The following is a 19413-nucleotide window of genomic DNA, read 5'->3' on the forward strand; positions in this document are numbered from 1 at the left end:
CGCTCGAGATAATTTGGGATAATTTTTAAATAAATCTAATTCAAACTATTAAAATTGATTTTATTTATTTTGTTTCAATTTTTTTTCTACATTTAACTCTATCTAAAAAATAATACATAATTACATATCATTTTTATGATGTAGTCCAAATTCACATAATTAAAAAGGTATAATTTATATAATTTATTATTTTATTTTTTTAAAATATTAGTTTTTAATTTATATTTAATAGTTAACGAAAAAAATAACTCATGGATCCATCACATTAGAACTATAAACCACATTTTAAAGGGTTCTTAAATTCACATATGTTACAGCCTCTTAATATGCCACCTATTGACAACATAATATGTTGATTTTTAAGGTAAACACCATAGAATATCCCATATTTAAATCAACAATATTAATGTGAATGTTTTCGTTGCAACCACTAAGAATCAATTCAGCCTGATAAATAGTTTCTCAGATTGCTTCTCGTGGAGTATTATGTGTTTAAGACCTTTTCAACACACCTAAACAATTGCTTCAACATTAGATCTTTGGAAAGCATAACCAGAATGACAAAACCCGTTGATATAATCAGTTTTCCTAGCAAAGAACAGCATTACCAGCTGCCCAGCGGTAGCAGAAGCCTTGCAGGAGTTTTGTTCACCAGAAAATCCAGAGCGCCTCAATTCAGCAAGCATCGGCTTTGCTCAAGGCTTCTGCCTAAAATTGACACAGCGCGAAACTGCCTTAAGGTCAATACTCTATTTCCCATTCTTCAAATTGACACAGCAGCAGAGACTCAAGTAACAACCAATGAATTAGCACAATCCTATGACTCCTCCAAGTAAGTCTATCGATCTAGAAAACCACCCTTTATGAAGGAGTACTACTGAAGGCAAGTTGTCAGTCATAAAAGCATGACCAACAGAAAAATCCGAATCAATAAAACTCCAAGCAAGAATACTCCCTGTTGCTGCAAAACCAACTACATTTCATCCATGAGAACCCCAGAAGGATTAACGTTCCGGCTGATAAGAAGCACTTTAGACTTCTTTTGTCCCATTCTAGCCATAGTGATGTTAAGATGTGAATGCATGAACTCAATTCAGACCTGAATTCGGAAGTCTCCCCATTATTTATCCTTGACATCATGAATTGCTAATCATATTTTCTGTGTTGGACATAGTGTGGGGTTCAATATTGTCATAGAAAGAAAGACAGTTGACAAATGTATCAAGAACGTATTCTATGCTCGGTTGTTATATTTTTTTTTCTCGATTTTTGGTGACCTACAAATTACTGGAAGTTTAACCATAGATAGTAACTCAACAAAAGCAATAAAAATATAAAATACAGTGCTAAAAGGCATTCAAGGTTATCCATCCCTGAAATTGTCTAATTAACCGAGTCCAATCACCAAAAACATAAGATGTGAAATAATTATTCTTTTGATTGAATAACTGAACAAGAAATCTGAAAATTTTGGGGAAACTACGTCATTATAGATTAAACTTGCATCCCCTTTTACGATAAATATCTTTCTTCGAAATACTTAAGCAACCAATAAAATGATTTCAACACATAATCAAGCATACCTGTTTAAATGGCACAGCAAACACAACTGTAATAGGACAATATAGAATTGCAACATCACTTGGCCATTTAAGTTGGAACAACAGCATAAAAGCGAGACTACCAATGCAATGCACCAAAAGACTCAGGGAGTAGACACATTCATTTCTCTTACATTCTTAAGCCAACTTACCCGATACAACTTCAATAGCTCATTGGCTTCCTTGTCATAACAATGGACAAACTTATCCAGGAACTCCAATTCATTATACCGAAATACAGTCCAGCTCAGCTTCTTAATCAGACCCTTCGACAGCAAAGCTTTAACAACAGATCCCCTTGGAATAATTCGCTTTCTCAAGCTCATGGTCAACAGTGATGGACATCTGATAATGTCAGAAGATTTGCAGCCCAATGTGTTCACCAGAAAATCCATGACCGCCTCAATCTTACTGTCTGAAGTGCACATACAGAACGGGTGGGTTCTAAATGCTTTAGAAATATCATCCTCGGTCCAACCCCATTTTCTATATATACCTTTCTTTCTTTCCCATGTGGATTTGCTCAGATGTAACTTTATATGAACATATATAACAAATTGCAACTTGAGTGGATCAGTCTTCATCTCCTTCACTTCCTCCACTGCCTTCTTAAATCGCGTAGGACATACCTTAATTGTCTTGCCATAGTACTCTAACAACCTAAGAATGTGTGATTCAGGAACACCCTCTTCTCTCAGCAGCTTGATATTAGGTTCAATACGTTTGGCAAAGATATGTAGAACACCTGAATAGCTTACAACAGTTTTCATGAGGTTGTGCTTACATTCAAACATGTTGTCAAGGAAATTGAAGCAGGGAATGATCTCATTATTCAAGCTTCTTTTGAGAATTTCAGGGGATGTTAATATCATGCTGTGAATGTCAGAGACAGAAAACCCTTTTGACTTGAAAAAATCAAACTTTGGCTGCAAAGTGTTCTCGGGTTTGACTAAAAGTAAGTCTGGAACAGTTCGAAGGACTTTCAAGATCATAGTTTGGGACAAACCTTGGTTCTTGAAGAACTCAATCACTGTATCTGGTTTTTCACTTGTTTCTAACTTGAGGCGCTTGGAAATGGTGATAGCGCGTTCTGGTGAGAACCCACAAGTATGAGTTAGGTAAGAGAGTGCAAAAGAGTTGTCTTTGGAGGCTGAAGAAGGAGACGAGGTTGAGATGAGTCTCGAAGCAAGCCATAGCCATGGATTGCTACCTAGCGAAGAAACCAGTTTTTGCAAGGTTGGAGAAATAATTTTGATGCGAATATGAAACATTGCGTTTGCGAGTGAAAGAATCAAGTGAACACAACACTAACTTGTTACCTGAATTACGGATGGGATCAAAATCAAATCAAACTCTGTCATGCATTCTGCACTAAAACCCTAGCCCTAATCTCTCTTCTCCTTGCTGATTTTGGAACGGCCCACTTAACCTTCTTATAGCAATTCAAATAAAACGTTCGAAGCAACGAGGCCTGGGTCAGATAGCAACTTTATTTGTCTCTCATTGAGATGTACGGATTTAAAGTCCAGTTTGGGTAACTAACTTAATTAAGTTTCTTTTGATAAAATAACTTAAATATTAAATGATTCTGTTAAAAGTAACTTATAAATAAGTTATTTTGTGTTTGGATTTTTAACTCTAAAAGTGCTTATTTTATAGAAATGTAATGAAAAATAGAAGTATTATGAGAGAAGTCATTTTTTTAACTTCTCTATAATCTCCAAAATAGCTTCTTAAAAAATTGCAATTTGGTTTTGAAAATTGCACCAGACATTAATACTACCACTTTTCATAAGTCAAAAGTTAAAAAAAACTACTTATCAAGTTTCCCAAACGGGCCCTAAATTCTCGTGGAGGAATTTTAAACTATTTTTGTGTACTTTTATATAGTGTGTGTGAGTGGATTGTATGGATGTGTAATGCATGAGGCTAATACTTAGAATTAGAGCCGTCAAATCTATTTGACCAAAAAAATAAAAATAAAAAAATAAAAATAAAACTTTCGAATAACATGGGTGGTAGACTTTAGCATTTATTTTACGCTAACTATTTATATTTTGAATAGATTAGTTTTAAAAAATATATTAACAAATTTTTTTAAAATAATAAATATAAATTAATTAATTTAAATTAAAATTTTTTATTCTAATTATAAAAATTATTTTAAAAATAATATATTTACATCTTAAAAAATTTTATTAATATATTTTTTAAAAAAATTAATCCATTCAAAATATAAACTTTTATAAATTTAATTATTATTTTACTTTTATTTTACTGTCCATATGATTATAGTAGTCTTTATTGAATTTTGATAATATTTTTTAAATTGAATTAATTTTTTGTAAATCTAAGTTCAAGACATTCTATTAGCCAATGAATATATATATATATAAAAGACAAAATTTAGATTTTTGACAAATACTCTAATTTTAAGAATATTGTAATCAGAATATTTATATATAAGTTCAAATTGACATCATTTTTTTTTCTATGATATCATTCATTCGATAAATTAAGAATTAATATATTATAAATCAAAATTTTATTTAAAAATTTATCGTTGCTTAATAAATTATTATAAATATAAAATAGAATTCAAACCATGGTTCTGAAAATCGGACCGGACCGGCCGGTTCAACCGGAAAAATCGAGAACCGGTCAGTTAACCGGTCCGGGTAAGCTCAAAAACCGGCCAGCAAAAACCGATAAAAAATCGGTCGAACCGGTCGGTTAACCGGTAAACCAGTCAAACTGGCCGATTTTTTAACGGTTTTTTATTAAATTAATATATTTAAAATTATTTTTAAGTTTTTTAATAATTTTATTTAATATTTAATTAAACCGGTTGAACCCCGGTTGAATCCCGGTCGAACCATTAAACTATTGAACCAGTAACTTCACCGGTTCATTGACCGGTCCGGTTCTCGCAACCTTGATTCAAACTAACACTTACTTAAATAAACAAAGAAACTAACCACTTAATCGATCCAAATAAGGTTAAACTAATATCATTTTGCATCCACTTTACATATGCACCGGACCAGAGGTATTCCATTTTCCAACTGCCACCTATGAGATGCCATTTTGTGGGGATCCATGAAAAATGAAAATTAAATTCATTTCGCACGCGTTTTTTGCGGATTGGACCAACGCATTTTTGTCCACAGTTCGTTTTACACTCGTTTTATAAAATAATCTAATTTTATTCACTGAAAAAAAAATCTAATTTTTTCATTTATATATAAAAAAGCTACTAAAAACTCAAAGTAATTACTCAAATCAATTTATAAAATTTTTAAAATTTAAATATTTTAGTTTCTCATATTTTAAAATATATAAAATAATCTTCAACATTTATTGTTGTTAGACAAATATAATCTTTTTCATTAATTCTAACGGTAACTACTAACTTAAAACGTTAACTCACACACATAATCATTAAGTATCTAAATATGTGAGTATCTACATATATAAATTGGACAAATTAGTCTCCATAGTGAAATACATTACAATCCCCCAAAAAATTTTAAAAATTTTAAAACAATCCCAAAAAGTTTTAAAAATTTCAAAACAATTCCTTCAAATATTTTTAATATTTTTCAAAAGTCCACGTCTTATAATATTTTATTAATTAGAACAATAAAATATTATTAAAAAATATATAACAAATAAAGAATACAAAAAATAACAAAATATATACTAAAAGATAATTTTATTTATTAACATTAAAATATCATAAAAAATAATATTATTTAATCAGTAGCCTATGAGATTTATATTGAATTGATGTAAAAATCATAATAATAACAAAAAAGTCATCATTTATATACTTAAACTCTTAAGATATTGACACCAAATAAATTTAAAAAAATATTCTTAAGTGAAAAAAATCTATATTTCTTTAGAATAATTGCTACCTGTGGTAGCACAAACAATTTTAACTGCAAGTTTATTTTGTGCAATATTACAATTCGTCAATCCCAAAATATTTTAAAAAACATGAACAAAACACTTGGATTGGTTTAGACATTTTTTCTTGAAGTGTTGTAAAGTATTAAGAATTTCACATTCGTGTTTTGTAAATTATCTATATTGACTTTGTAGTTGAACAAAGTTTACAAATTTGATTTCATAGATGACTTGGTATTACATACAAGTTCTAAAGTGTTACCTTGATAATAAGTAGGGTTTAGTACGATTTTAGTTCCTAAGGTATAGGCCAAAAAATTTTTTCGTCCCAAACTATTTTTTTTTGCATATAAAATCATCCTTTTAATCAAAATTTTAATTTTTATTACCAAATTACTCCTAACTAAAAATTTATAAAAAAAATAGAAAACGGATGAGAAGGGGAAGGGTAAGGGAATCATGCGAGGGGAAGGGGAGGGAAGAAAAAAGGGGAAGGAAAGGTGGGGAGAAGGGAATCACGTCAGGGGGAAAGGGAATCCGCCATGTCGTCGTTCTACTTATCCTCTTCTCGCCGGTTGCCGCTACTCGTCGCCGCTCGCCGCTATTCCTCGTCTCGTGAGGGAGAAAAGAGACGCGAGCCTTGCCGCCGTCGAAAAGCTCGTGAAGAGAGAGAGAGAGAGAGAGAGAGAGAGAGAGAGAGAGAGAGAGAGAGAGAGAGAGAGAGAGAGAGAGAGAGAGAGAGAGAGAACACATGGCCAGTGAGAAGAAGAGGGGTGCCTCGTCGCCATCGCACTCCGCCACTACCGCCGATGCTTCTGGTCCTCGCTGTCGCTTCGCGTTCTCGCCGCTGGTCCTTCCTAGGATTCCGATTATGTTTCTAATTTGCTCTGCTTCTGCTTCTATTTTCTTATGATTCTGATTTTATTTTTCATTATTTATTCTGCTTCTAATTTGATCTTTGATCTTTGATCTCTGTGTTTTGTTCTTCTGATTTTTTGTATTCTGATTTCTTTGATCTTCTGGTGCTTTACCAGTAGAAAAAATAAGCTGCAATGCACAATACTACATTTCTCTGAGCTTTGTATTTTTATTCTATTTTTTATGTTTATTATATTGGTTGTGCTTCTCATTTAATTGTTGTTGTTGTTGGCGCTGTGATGAAGAAGAAGGAAAGGAAGAAGAGATGCTGCTGTGATGGGAAAGAAGAAAAAGAAAAGAAACCGGGTATTTTGGTGAAGAAGGATAAGGATATTTTAGTCTGAAAGATGGCTTTAAAATTAAATTAAAGAGTATATACCCATTTTGGTCATCAAAGAATTTTAAACCAGATATTTTAGTCCCTAACTAAAATTAATTACTCGATTGGTCCCTAACAATTAATTTCGTCAGTCACTTAGGTTCTTGGCTCTGTCAACTCTAACGGAAGACAAAATGGTCCTTGAAAACTCTAACATGGGACAAAATGATCCCTGACAACTCTAACAAGGGACAAAATGATCCCTGACCCCTTTATTCGAAAACGACACTATTCTTTCCCAATTTTTATCATATCTCGCATAACCCTAACATTCATACTCTCCTTCTTCACCTTCACCGTCTTCTTTTCTATCTTTTCCTTCCTCTTCTTTAGCTCTAAGATTAAACCATGGTGTAATTGTTACATGTGTCGCACCTACCTCAATATGTCATAGACCACACACTTTCTAAATCTTTGTGACTAGTACATCCACCTCTTCTGCACTTCACCCACCAAAAGCACCTACTTCCACGTCTTTGGTAATATCACCTTCAATCCCGACAACATCCACAACATTCTCAAGACCAAGTTCCACAACTACTCCAAGGGCACGCCTTTCTCCACTCTCCGGCAAGCAATATAGATTGTTGGACATTAGGACATCATGAGAATATTCTCTTTCGACATCATATGCAAATTCTCATTTGAAATAGATACCGAGTGTTTCATTCCTTCTTTCCTGGAGTCTGTTGGGAATAATACACCATTCCCCCTTGAGAAAATACCTTTTCACAGAAAAATAAAATAGACACAATCACAACACAAGAATTTAACGTGGAAACTCCAATTATCGGAGAAAAAACCACAGCCGTTGCCAAATGACAACCAGAGAATATCACTATGTGAAAATTGTTAAAACGCATAGACTTCTTTCTCTCTAACACCGGCACTCCAGTACACCCACACTCTCAAAGCAAATATTTAACTACACCTCACAACACTCTCTAATCAAAAGTTATAGAGAAAAATAAAAGTCAGATACAAGCTTTAAGTGTTTCCGACTAGTGCAAAAAATATGGAGAACTTAGCCTCATATTTATAGCCTAGGCCACCCACTCCATTTGCTATCCTAAGCAATGTGGGACTAATTCAACCAAATTCTAACAATCTCCACCTTGATTGAAATAGTCACACATCTTCAGCTTCCATTGTCAACGCCGACAATTCTTTGCTGCCATTGTCTATACCGACAATCATAGTTCAGAGAACTATCATACTCCACCATGAAAGTATACTCACTTGGAATTAGACCACTCCAAGCATTTCGCCTTGGTACAGATCGAAACCTTGCTGAAAATTCATGGTGCAACTTCCAAATTGGCTTTTCTTGGAAGTTCTTCAGCCATCGACATAACTCCGCCACACACTTTGCATCTCAACGCCAACCAATGCCCGTGTGCAATTGTGGACCCGATTGCCACAACTTATCCTTATCCATGGCAGTGCGGTAATACCATGAGGATACTTCTTGTCTTCAAGCCTTGTGCAAACCTGATTGTATCAACACATTCTTGACTTGTATTTGCCACAAGCCAAAAAAATTGATTCTTCCATCAAATTTCTCTATTTCAAGCTTCACAGCACTTGAATATCCTGACATTATTGCAACCATATACTGAAATAGTATAACTCAACTGTAGACCGTGCACTAGGAAGGGTCCCTAGGAAAGAGAGGTGGGTTACAATGGACACACTTAAATACCAGGTCTTTCCTTAGCCAGAACCTTTCCAAACTGCACTCTCACAGTGTCACACTGCCTTCCAGCAACAACAACAGCAACCAAAGATCAACCTTAAGCTACAGGACAAAATTCTTTTCTGATGTGAAAGGTCAGACTAGGCTGCAACCACAGAACATACTAAGAATAAATCCTACCGAACCAAAGCTCTGATACCACTTGTTGGGAATAAGACAACATTCTCCCTTGAGAAAATACCTTTCACAGAGAAATAAAATATACACAATCACAACACAAGAATTTAACGTGGAAACTCTAATTACCGGAGAAAAAACCACCGCTGTTGCCAAATGACAACCAGAGAATATCATTATGTGAAAATTGTTACAACACATAGACTTCTTTCCCTCTAACACCAGCACTCCAGTACACCCACACTCTCAAAGCAAATATTTAACTACACCTCACAACACTCTCTAATCAAAAGGTATAGAGGAAAAGAAAAGTCAGATACAAGCTTTAAGTGTTTCCGACTGGTGCAAAAAATATGGAGAACTTAGCCTCATATTTATAGCCTAGGCCACCCACTCCATTTGCTATCCTAAGTAATGTGGGACTAATTCAATCAAATTCTAACAGAGTCCAAGTTGGCAAACAGTTTTGACCTCGCATCCAAGCTATTAAACCGAGCAATCTCGCCGTTGCCGCTCATATAGAAACTGAAGCGATTACTGAACATTGGTTCGGAGAAGAAGCTGAAGGAAGCTATCAAAGTGGTGGACAATGTGGTATGGAGATGTTAGGGTAGAGGAGGAGGAAAATGGCAACGACGACGACGAGTCTTAACAAATCAGATTTGCTGTCTAGATTCATGGGATCTATCGAAGACGACAACTAGTTGAGAGACATAGGCATTAGTTTTCTGAGTATGAATTGGTTGAGAACAAGTTGAGAATTTTTTTTCTTGTAAACATTAAATTTATAGAGTGTGCATTGTGTTGTTTGAAGTTACAGTGTTAGACAGTTAGTGTTATACGAGATATGATGGAAACTGGGAGAAAATAGTATCGTTTCCGAACAGAGGAGATCATGGACCATTTTATCCCCTGTTAAAGTTGTCAAGGACTATTTTGTCCTCCGTTAGAATTAACGGAGTAAAGGACCTAAGTGACTGACGGAATTAATTGTTAGAGACCAATCGAGTAATTAATTTTAGTTGGAGACTAAAGTGTCCAGTCTGAAATTCTTTGAGGACCAAAATGAGTATATACTCAAAATTAAACCTTAGGGCCGATTTTGTATGAAAAAAAAAAGTTAGGGACGAAAAAAATTTTCAACATATACCTTAGGGGCTAAAATCGTACTTAACCCTAATAAGTATTTGCACAAATATTTCTAATTGTTTCTATGAAAAATTTTATATTAAATAAGAGTTCTTCTATCTCTTCAAACAACACTAGTTTATTCTCTTCTTCATCATTAAAGAATGGATTTGGATCCTCTAAATTTTGGATTTCATTTGAGAGGGTAAAGTGTGATTGCTTACCTTTGCATATTTTCTCTTGGTTTCACCTATGAAATAAATTGTAAGATATCACACTTTATCTTTTTAAAATTAGAAACTTAGAGGATCCAAATTCTTAAAGAATGATAATAGAATATAGTACCTATAAATTAAATTAAATTAATATCTTGCATGATCAAAAATAAATATGATTTTATTTATTTAAATTATTATTTTTTTGAAAAATAGTGCCTTTTAAAATTAATTTATAATTTAATTTAAAAATACATAGAAAATATTTGTATATAAATAATCGAATTAGAGATAAATAGACTAAAAATTTTAGAAATTAAAATTTATTAATTTAGAAATGATTATATATAAATAATTTGAAAGGACTATTTTAAAATTTAAAATTTTTTTCAAGAATTGTTTTAAGATTTTTTAAACTCTTTAGGACTATTTTGTACTTTATCTTATAAACTAATTTGTCCAAATCGCACACATAGACAATTAACAGTCACATGTGCAAGTTAGCATTTTACATCAGTAATTACCAATAGTGACTAACGAATATAGCATTTTACATCAGTAATTACCAATAGTGACTAACGAATAAAGACAGTATTATCTAATAGAAGCAAACATTAAAAATTACTTTGTGTACTTTAAATAGAAACAAAAATGTCCAATTTTAAAAACCTCGAGACTGGGTAATTACTCAAAGTCATAATATGGTATTACCTTATCCTATCATCGTGCCTCATATGGTGTGTAATGTCTTGTACTTCCGTGGAGTATGAAGATTGAAGAACGTATTTTCTAATTTCTATTGATCATTTATGCTTATCATGTATCATCACCATATTATAATGTAAAACCGAATATAAACTGGGCAGAAAGATACAAATGTATCATAGTCATTACTCATTAACATTAGAGTAAACAAAAATGAAAGAAAATGCATTGCACCGTTTAGACATGTCTCCAAGCTTAGGCACTCTTTCATTGTAGGCCTTATTTCCTAGTTAGCTCCTAAAATAAGTAATTTCTCTCCAAGCTCCCTGTAAGTGCATCAACTTAAAACTTCAAATATTCATAGATATGTATCAACAACGTGTGTCTTTTAGTACCCTTGAGGCCTTGAATATTCGGTTCAGCTTGAAACAACCTCAATGCTTATCAAATATTGAAATTTGTAGCATAACAGTCTTTTTCAAGAATTGCTAATGTGCCTTGCTATTTCTCATGCATAAATTTATGTTATTAACATACAATGAAGAATGAGGAGAGAGAATCCTGGCAAGTATGTCGAACTCCAACAGGTGTTTCTAATTTGTTAACAAGATTTTTCAACACTTTTCAAACTAATGGAAACTGAATGAACCTACTTTTAATAGAAATGCTATTAAGTAATGTGAAATTAGTAATTGGAAATTAGCACTTAAGTGACAAGAACAAAGCTGCAACTTAGAATTAGGAAAATGGAAAAGAAAACCAAATGACATATCATAAATAATCCTAAGTTGATAAAATATCTTTACCTCACTACTGAGAAGTCAACCCTCTGTTCACCTGATATCATTAACTCCTTCATTTGATACAACAGAAAACATAAGTCAGGAGAAGTTGTGGTGCTCTTAACTTCTCATGATGTTAAGATATGGTTCTCAATAGAGATTAATTGTATGGTCTTAAAGCATATAAACTTAAAGTCCCATATTAGGCAAGCCTTATCCATATATCTAGGCTTGTTCATCCTTCCACCTCTTACAAAACAACAACAAATAACAGAATGAAATAGATAAAGCAAAAAATAAAATAAATACTACACTTAAGAGATCTAGCCAAACTTAACAACAATCTTCTCCCACTAAGTGGGTTGGCTACAAGGACCAGATAAAACAGTAATACACAATCAAACTGAATTCTCGGGTTCTTGCAGAGAGAAAATTCAGCAAACCCACATTGTTGATGAAGGGGAAACCCATAGTGAACATGTATTTATGGTTAAATCTTGTCACTGTTCAAAGAAAGAGAGTTGACAAATGTAGAAAGAATGCATTCATTACTTTGTTTTTTTTACCTCCCTTTCTGAAATAGAACTCAATCGAAGGAATCAAATACAATGCATGTCACATTCTTCTCAATGGAAAATCTAAGATCTAACAGTGAAAGGAATATGAAAAAGCATTCAATGTCATCCATTCTAGTTGTCTAACTCTAGAGGCCAATCATAATTATTACTTAAAAGGAATTCTCAAAAAAGCAATTGGATATAGAAAATGAGAATTTCTTGCATCAGTGAATTTACACAGGTTTCTCTATGTGGCATTACAGATTCTACTCCTTTCCTCTTTCATAAAAACAAGAAATACAAAAATGCTATGCGAAGCGCACTGTTAACATGCCACAGCAAACACAAGCAACCAAGATGAGACTCTTAATATTTGAGGCATAAGAGGGTGATTACCATAACAGTGCACCAAAAATTCTTAGTGAGACGGAAGACAGCTTCATCATTAATCATTACATTCTTTTCTCTTATGGACTTGCTCTTTTCCTAAATTAGCTTGATACAACTTCAATAGATCGTCAGCTTCTTTCTCATGGCGGAAGATAAACTTATTCAAGAAGATCTCTTCATTGCACCTAAATATTGTACCCAAGCCCAGCTTCCTCCCCAGACCCTTAGACTGCAAAACTAGAATAACAGAACCCCTGGGAATAATCCGCCTTTTCAAACTCATGGACAACACCCAGGGATTACTAGATATAGAAGAAGCGGAATAACCCAATTCATTCACCAGATAATCCATGATTGCTTCAATCTTGTCATCCGAGATGACAAGACACCACGGATGGTTTCTAAATGCTGCAAAAATATTGCCATCGGTCCAACCCCACTTTCTATAAATACCTTTCCTTCTTGCCAATGAGGATTTTCCTACGGTTACATTCACATAAATAGCCACAACAAATTGAAACTTGAAGGGATCAAACTTCATCTCCTTAATTTCCTGCAATACCTCCTTAAACCTCTTAGGGTTTGCCTTCAATTGGCGAGGGCAGTATTCTATTAACCTAATAACATGTGAAATAGGAACTCCTGCTTCTCTAAGCAGCTTTATATTAGGTTCTACATATATTTTAAAGTCATAGAGAATACTCGAATTACGGATAATAGCTTTGATGAGCTTATCCCTAGAGGGAAACATGTCATCGAAGAAATCAAACGCGGGAGCTATCTGAACCTGCACGCTTCGGATGAGGATCAAAGGGTTATTAACAATGGTCTTGCATATATCAGAGGTAGAAAACCCTTTGGACTTAAAAAAATCGATTTTTGGCTGCAAAGATCTCTCGGGACTGGCTACGAGTAACTGTGGCATGGATTGGAGGACTCTGAACAGTGACGTTTGGGATAACCCAATGTTCCTGAAGAACGCAATCACTGTGTCTGGTCTTTCGCTTGTTTTGAAGCTAAAGCGTTTGGAAACGGAAACTGCACGTTCTGGTGAGAACCCGCAAGTTCCAACGAGGTATGAGACAGTGAAAGACTTGCCTTTGGATCTTGAAGAAGAAGAACGAGTTGAGAAGAGACTCAAAGAAAGCCATGGCCATGGATTGATGGAAGCAAAGTGTTTGGGTAGAATGAGAAATCGAGACATTAGAGTGATGTAATCAGGAAAACCCTAGCCCTGTTCATCCCTCTGGAAGACTGGAACTGAAAGTTTAAAGTTTAGAGCCGCGAACTATCGATTAGAATTCAGTCAATTCACTCAAAAGTTAGATTTTTTTTTTCATTTTAAAATAAATAAAAAAATGAGTTAAACTCTTTTGAAAATTTTAATTTTAATTTTTTTATTTATAAATTAAATTAATAGAAATTTAATTTTAAAATTAATTTTCACACCAATTTAACTTAACATATCAAATATAAAAAGTTTTTTATTTAAATAAATAAATATTTAATAAAATCATTTTATTAAACATAAAATTGTAAAAGAAAAAAATAAACTCATTTAAGAATTATTTCAAATCAAAGAATTAAATTTATTCTGTTAGGTAACATTTATTTCAGTATCATGTTTATTGGTCTAAAAATTGGTACTAAAATTTTAATCTCCATCCTTAAAATTTCAATATTTTAATATCTCTAAAAATGAAGACCCTAAAAATTTAGAAATAGAGACTGAAATTTTAATAAATAATTTTTTTCCAAAATACTCTTATCCAATTTTTCACATTCCTGATTTTAGCCAAACCTAAAAAATCTCTTCCTTGTTTGTTACCATCTTCCCCTTTTTGCTGCTCAAAGAACGACTGACAGCATCATTGTTACGCGCTGTTGCCAGTTGGCCTCCTCTTCCTTTTCAAATTCTTTCTTCTCCTCTTCTCGAGACTCTGTTTCTATTTTTGTGAGTGCTCCTCTTGTGACTCATGAATCGTCATCCTTTCTATTAAATCACTCTTCCACCTTAACCCATGACAACAATAAAAAGTCTCACGGTCCACAAATTCAACCCAACAAAATACATAAATTCAGTTATAATTTTAGTCTTTATTATTATCTTATTTTTATCTTATCTCTTCATTTATCCTTATCATATCTTTATTTGCTTTTATCTTTTATAGGACAATACTATATATATATATATATATATATATATATAATTTTACATTCATAGTTTACAATTTTCAATCAATCACCAATCAATAAAATTTCTTCATCTTTTCTTTCCTTATTCTTTCATAATTTTATCATCTTTGCGTATTCTTTATGTACTCTTTCCATCTTATTATGGTATCAGAGCTCCTATTGAGCTCTGCTGACATCCATGGATAAACCAACCAATTCAGATCCTAAAATCCCTTCAACCTCTCCTCCCACTATAAATAATCAACCTTCCTATTTTGTCCTAGGTCAAGGAGAAAGGGCATACGAGCAACTTCATCAAGAGCCTCTTTTGAACCTTTCGTTGTCAAGTCCAACTACTCATTATCTTTGTTCTTTCAATACTTTTTCTATTGTTAACAATTCTTCAAATCGAGATTCATTCTTGAACACTTGGATCATTGATTCTGGTGCGACAGATCACATTGCATCAAATCTATCTTGGTTTATTTCTTACACACAAATTTCTCTTATCATTGTTCATTTACCAAATGATTCTCAAATTACTGTTTCTTATAAAGGCATTGTTCAATTTTCACCATCCTTAGTTCTTCATGATGTTCTTTATTTATCTCATTTCAACTTTAATATTATCTCAATCTCAAAAATTACTTCAGCACTCATATGTGAACTCACTTTTTCTCATCTTCTTGCACCTTACAGAGCAACAATTTGGGGACGATTGATTTGGATAGAATGTGAGAGAGATTATATCTCCTTAAAGCCAATTTTGGTAAAAATCTATCCATTACACATTCCATAAATTATATCCAATCTCCACCCATTATACATTCAAATATATGGCATTTTCATTTAGGACATCTTTCTGGACAAAGACTTAATCATTTACATAGACATTTTTCTTTTATCTCTATGCATCATGATGGGGTTTGTGATATTTGTCATCTTTCTAAGCAAAAGAAACTTTCTTTTTCACAAAGTTTTAACAAAGCCAATGCAAGTTTTAATTTATTACATTTTGATATTTGGGGTCCGTTTCGACAAAATTCTATTCATAATCATAAATATTTTTTACTATTGTTGATGATTTTAGCCGCTTTACATGTGTTATTTTATTAAAATCAAAAGGAGAAGTGCAAAATCATCTAAAAAATTTTATTACTTTAGTTGAAACACAATTCAACTCTAAAGTCAAAACTATTCATTCCGATACTGGACCAGAATTTATTTTACATGATTTTTATGCTTCTTTCATCAACGTAGTTGTGTTGAAACTTCTCAACAAAATGGAAGGATAGAACGCAAGCATCAACATATTTTGAATATAGCTCGTGCTCTTATGTTTTAATCTAATTTACCATCATCTTTTTGGTCTTATATAGTTAAACATGCTGTTTCTTTACTTAACAGAGTTCCATCATTCGCAATTAATTTTAAAACACCATTTGAAATTTTATTCAATCATCCACCAAATTATCATGACCTTAAAGTTTTTGGATACTTATGTTTTGTTTCTACCTTAATGGCAAATAGATCAAAATTTGATCCAAGAGCCAAAAAGGCTGTATTTATTGGCTTTCAACATGGTTTTAAAGGATATATTGTTTATGTTTTAGAAGATAAAAGAATTGAGATTTCTAGAAATGTAATTTTTTATGAAATGATCTTGCCCTTAGTCACCAAAAATATCCAATTCCATACACTCAGCCCAATATTGCCAAATACACCTTCTCAAAAACAAGAAGTAATTAGTCTTCCAGTTGAACCGTCACCTATACCCATTGACCCAACTCCATCTAATTCTTTATTTGCTCCACCAACCTCTCATTCTTCCTCATTATCGTTTCCTAACCAAATTGAACCCATGACCACCGAATCTCTTTCAACACACACATCCATCTCTCCGTCCGCACTAGACACCAGTCCACCATCACCTCCTCATCCCCCGTCACCTTCTTCACCACCTGAGCAACCTCATCCTCGTCATTCCGACCGGCCTCACCGACCTCTAATATATTTATCTGATTACTTGTACAATTCCTTTCTCATCTCTACAAATCAATCTCCCTCAAAGTGCAAGTATCCTTTATCTTCAGTCATGTCTTTTTCTTCTCTTTAATCTTCACATAAAAAGTTTTTTTTATCTCTATATTTTGACATAGAGCCAAAGTCTTTTAAGGACACCAATCAACATTCTAATTGGCGAAGTGTTATGAAAGATGAGTTGGATGCTCTTGAGCTGAACAAAACTTTGCATCTTGTTGATTGCCCTGTAGATGTTAAGCCGGTTGGCTGTAAATGGGACTATCACATCAAACGCAAGCCTGATGATTCAGTTGATCGATATAAATCATGCCTTGTAGCTAAAGGATTCACTCAGACTGAAGGTGTTGATTCTTGGAAACTTTCTCCCCTGTTGTTAAGCCTGCTACCATCAGATTAGTTTTGGCATTGGTCTCTATGAAGCATTAGCCCATAAATCAGTTGGATGTTAATAATGCTTTCTTACATAGGGATCTTTCTGAGGATGTTTATATGACTCTGCCACCCAAATTTACATCTTCTCGACTGAATCAATGCTGCAAGCTACTAAAGTCACTGTATGGTTTACGACAATTTAGTTGTATGTAGTATGACAAACTTTCTCATCTTTTGCTATCTCATGGATATCAGCAGACCTTATCTGATTATAGTCTATTTGTTAAATTCACTTGTGCTCAAATTTCTATCCTTCTAGTCTATGTTGACGACATCATTCTCACTGGTAATTCTATTTCTGAACTTACTATCGTTAAGTATATTTTGTACCAACATTTTTTAATTAAAGACTTGGGCCCATTAAAATATTTTTTGGGTATTGAGGTTGCTCAATCAGTGAAGGGAATTTACTTATCTTAGAGAAAATATTGTCTTAATCTTTTGGAGGATTCTGGTTTATTAGGTACTAAGCCGGTCTCTGTTCCAATGGATAGTACCACAAGACTACATCAAGATGAATGTCCCTTGCTATCTGACCCTTTTGTATATCGCCGTTTAGTTGGGCGTCTTATCTATCTCACTACTACTTGACCGGACATCATGTATGCCACTCAACAATTAAGTCAATTTATGGCATCTCCTACTGAATCTCATCTTCAAGCTGCCAAACATGTGTTACGATATCTGAAAACTAGCCCCGGCAAAGGACTTTTTTTTTTCAAGAGAATCAGAAATTCAGCTTCTCGATTTTAGTGACTCTGATTGGGCCGGATATCCTGACACTCGGCAATCTTTAACATGTTATTATTTCTTCTTAGGCAGTTCTTTAGTCTCTTGGAAGACCAAGAACCAAACCATTGTTGTCCGCTCATCCACTGAAGCAGAATATCTTGTATTTGCTAACATAACTTGTGAACTTCAATGGATACTAAATGTGTTACAATTTTTACGCATCTCTCCTATTCGTCCACCAGTTTTATATTGTGATAATCAGAGTGCTCTTCATATTGGTGCTAACCCGATTTTTCATGAACGGACCAAATATTTAGAGGTTGATTGTCACTTGGTTCGACAAAAAGCTAAAGCTGGAGTGATAAAACTTCTCCCCATTCCCTCTTCTGGGCAGCTAGCTGACATCTTTAACAAGCCTTTGTCTTCTCGACCCTTCCATCTTAATTTGAATAAGCTTGGTGTTCTTGACATCTTTCATCCTCTAGCTTGCGGGGCGTATTAAACCACTCTTCCACATTAGCCCATGACAACAATAAAGAAGTCTCACGGCCCACAAATTCAGCCCAAAAAAATACATAAATTCAGTTATAATTTTAGTCTTAATTATTATCTTATCTTTATCTTATCTTTATTTATTCTTATCTTATCTTTATTTGCTTTTATCTTTCATAGGATAATGCTCTATATATATTTATTTACATTCATAGTTTACAATTTTCAATCAATCACTAATCAATAAAATTTTTTCATCTTTTTTCCTTATTCTTTCACAATTTTATTATCTTTGCGTATTCTTTATGTACTCTTTCCGTTTTATTACTTTCCTTTTCGAATTCTTCTCTTTCCTCTTTTTGGAACTCTATTTCTATTTCTGTGAGTATTCCTCATGTGACTCATGAACTGCCATCCAGGAGGCCTAGGTTTGGGGGTTTGGGGACATTGAGGAGAAAGTTTTGAGAGAATGGAGAGGAATTCTGATTGTTGGGCTACTGGGCGTTAATGACGGTTGAAGTCCTGCATTGTTTATGGCGATGGCTTGTGATTGTGCGGTTATGGAAGAGATGAAGAGGAGTGTGAGAGCATGCAGTGATTTCCTCCATTGTGGTTGCTATTGCAGGTTGTGTGGGTTGATTTCATTGTTTTGATAGTTGGGTTTGGTTCTGATGATGTTGAAGAAGAAGAGGAATTAGGTGGGTTTAATTAATAAGGGTATTTAAGTAATTTTATTTGTTTTGGTTTTATATTTATTTTAAAACAAATAGAACATTTAGACATAATTTAGTTTTGTACATTTTATTTTAAATATAATATAGAGGTTTAATTTAGTTTCTGTCTTTTTAATCTTTGTCTTTCAGTTTTTGTCTCTTTTCTAAATGTTACCTTAGTATATTAAAGTCATTTCAAACTATGGAATTGAATTTTAAATAGAGATGAATTCTTTTCTTTAAAAAATAGAATTCTTTTTTTATACTCAAATACTTTCCAAATAAGCTCAAACTATCACGGCCTTAGGCATCTTCCCTCCAATTCTTTTTCGAAAAGAAACTCTAAACAACCTCTCACAACTATTT

At 33.4% G+C, this 19413-nt stretch overlaps 2 protein-coding genes across 4 annotated transcripts; both read right to left on the reverse strand.

The window, feature by feature from the left end:
- Positions 1-265: 265 nt before the first annotated feature.
- Positions 266-3056, reverse strand: LOC112796455 (uncharacterized). 3 transcript variants are annotated; one of them, XM_072235257.1, is made up of 3 exons: positions 2921-3056; positions 1754-2811; positions 266-1159 (listed from the first exon to the last, which is right to left on the reverse strand). In XM_072235257.1, the coding sequence occupies exons 2-3, from the start codon at positions 2591-2593 to the stop codon at positions 1151-1153; spliced, it is 849 nt and encodes a 282-aa protein (XP_072091358.1). In that variant the 5' UTR covers positions 2594-2811; positions 2921-3056; the 3' UTR covers positions 266-1150. The 3 variants fall into 3 exon arrangements, with proteins under 3 accessions (XP_072091358.1, XP_072091357.1, XP_025694697.1); XM_072235256.1 differs by having other exon boundaries at positions 266-1099; positions 1754-3012; XM_025838912.3 differs by having other exon boundaries at positions 1754-3012.
- A 7829-nt stretch (positions 3057-10885) lies between these two features.
- Positions 10886-13767, reverse strand: LOC112796456 (uncharacterized). The gene is made up of 3 exons (XM_072235258.1): positions 12467-13767; positions 11538-11584; positions 10886-11057 (listed from the first exon to the last, which is right to left on the reverse strand). The coding sequence occupies exon 1, from the start codon at positions 13662-13664 to the stop codon at positions 12516-12518; it is 1149 nt and encodes a 382-aa protein (XP_072091359.1). The 5' UTR covers positions 13665-13767; the 3' UTR covers positions 10886-11057; positions 11538-11584; positions 12467-12515.
- Between the last annotated feature and the right edge of the window lie 5646 nt (positions 13768-19413).

This window comes from Arachis hypogaea, chromosome 4, assembly GCF_003086295.3.
Source record: "Arachis hypogaea cultivar Tifrunner chromosome 4, arahy.Tifrunner.gnm2.J5K5, whole genome shotgun sequence".
In the NCBI taxonomy this organism is placed as follows: Eukaryota; Viridiplantae; Streptophyta; class Magnoliopsida; order Fabales; family Fabaceae; genus Arachis; species Arachis hypogaea.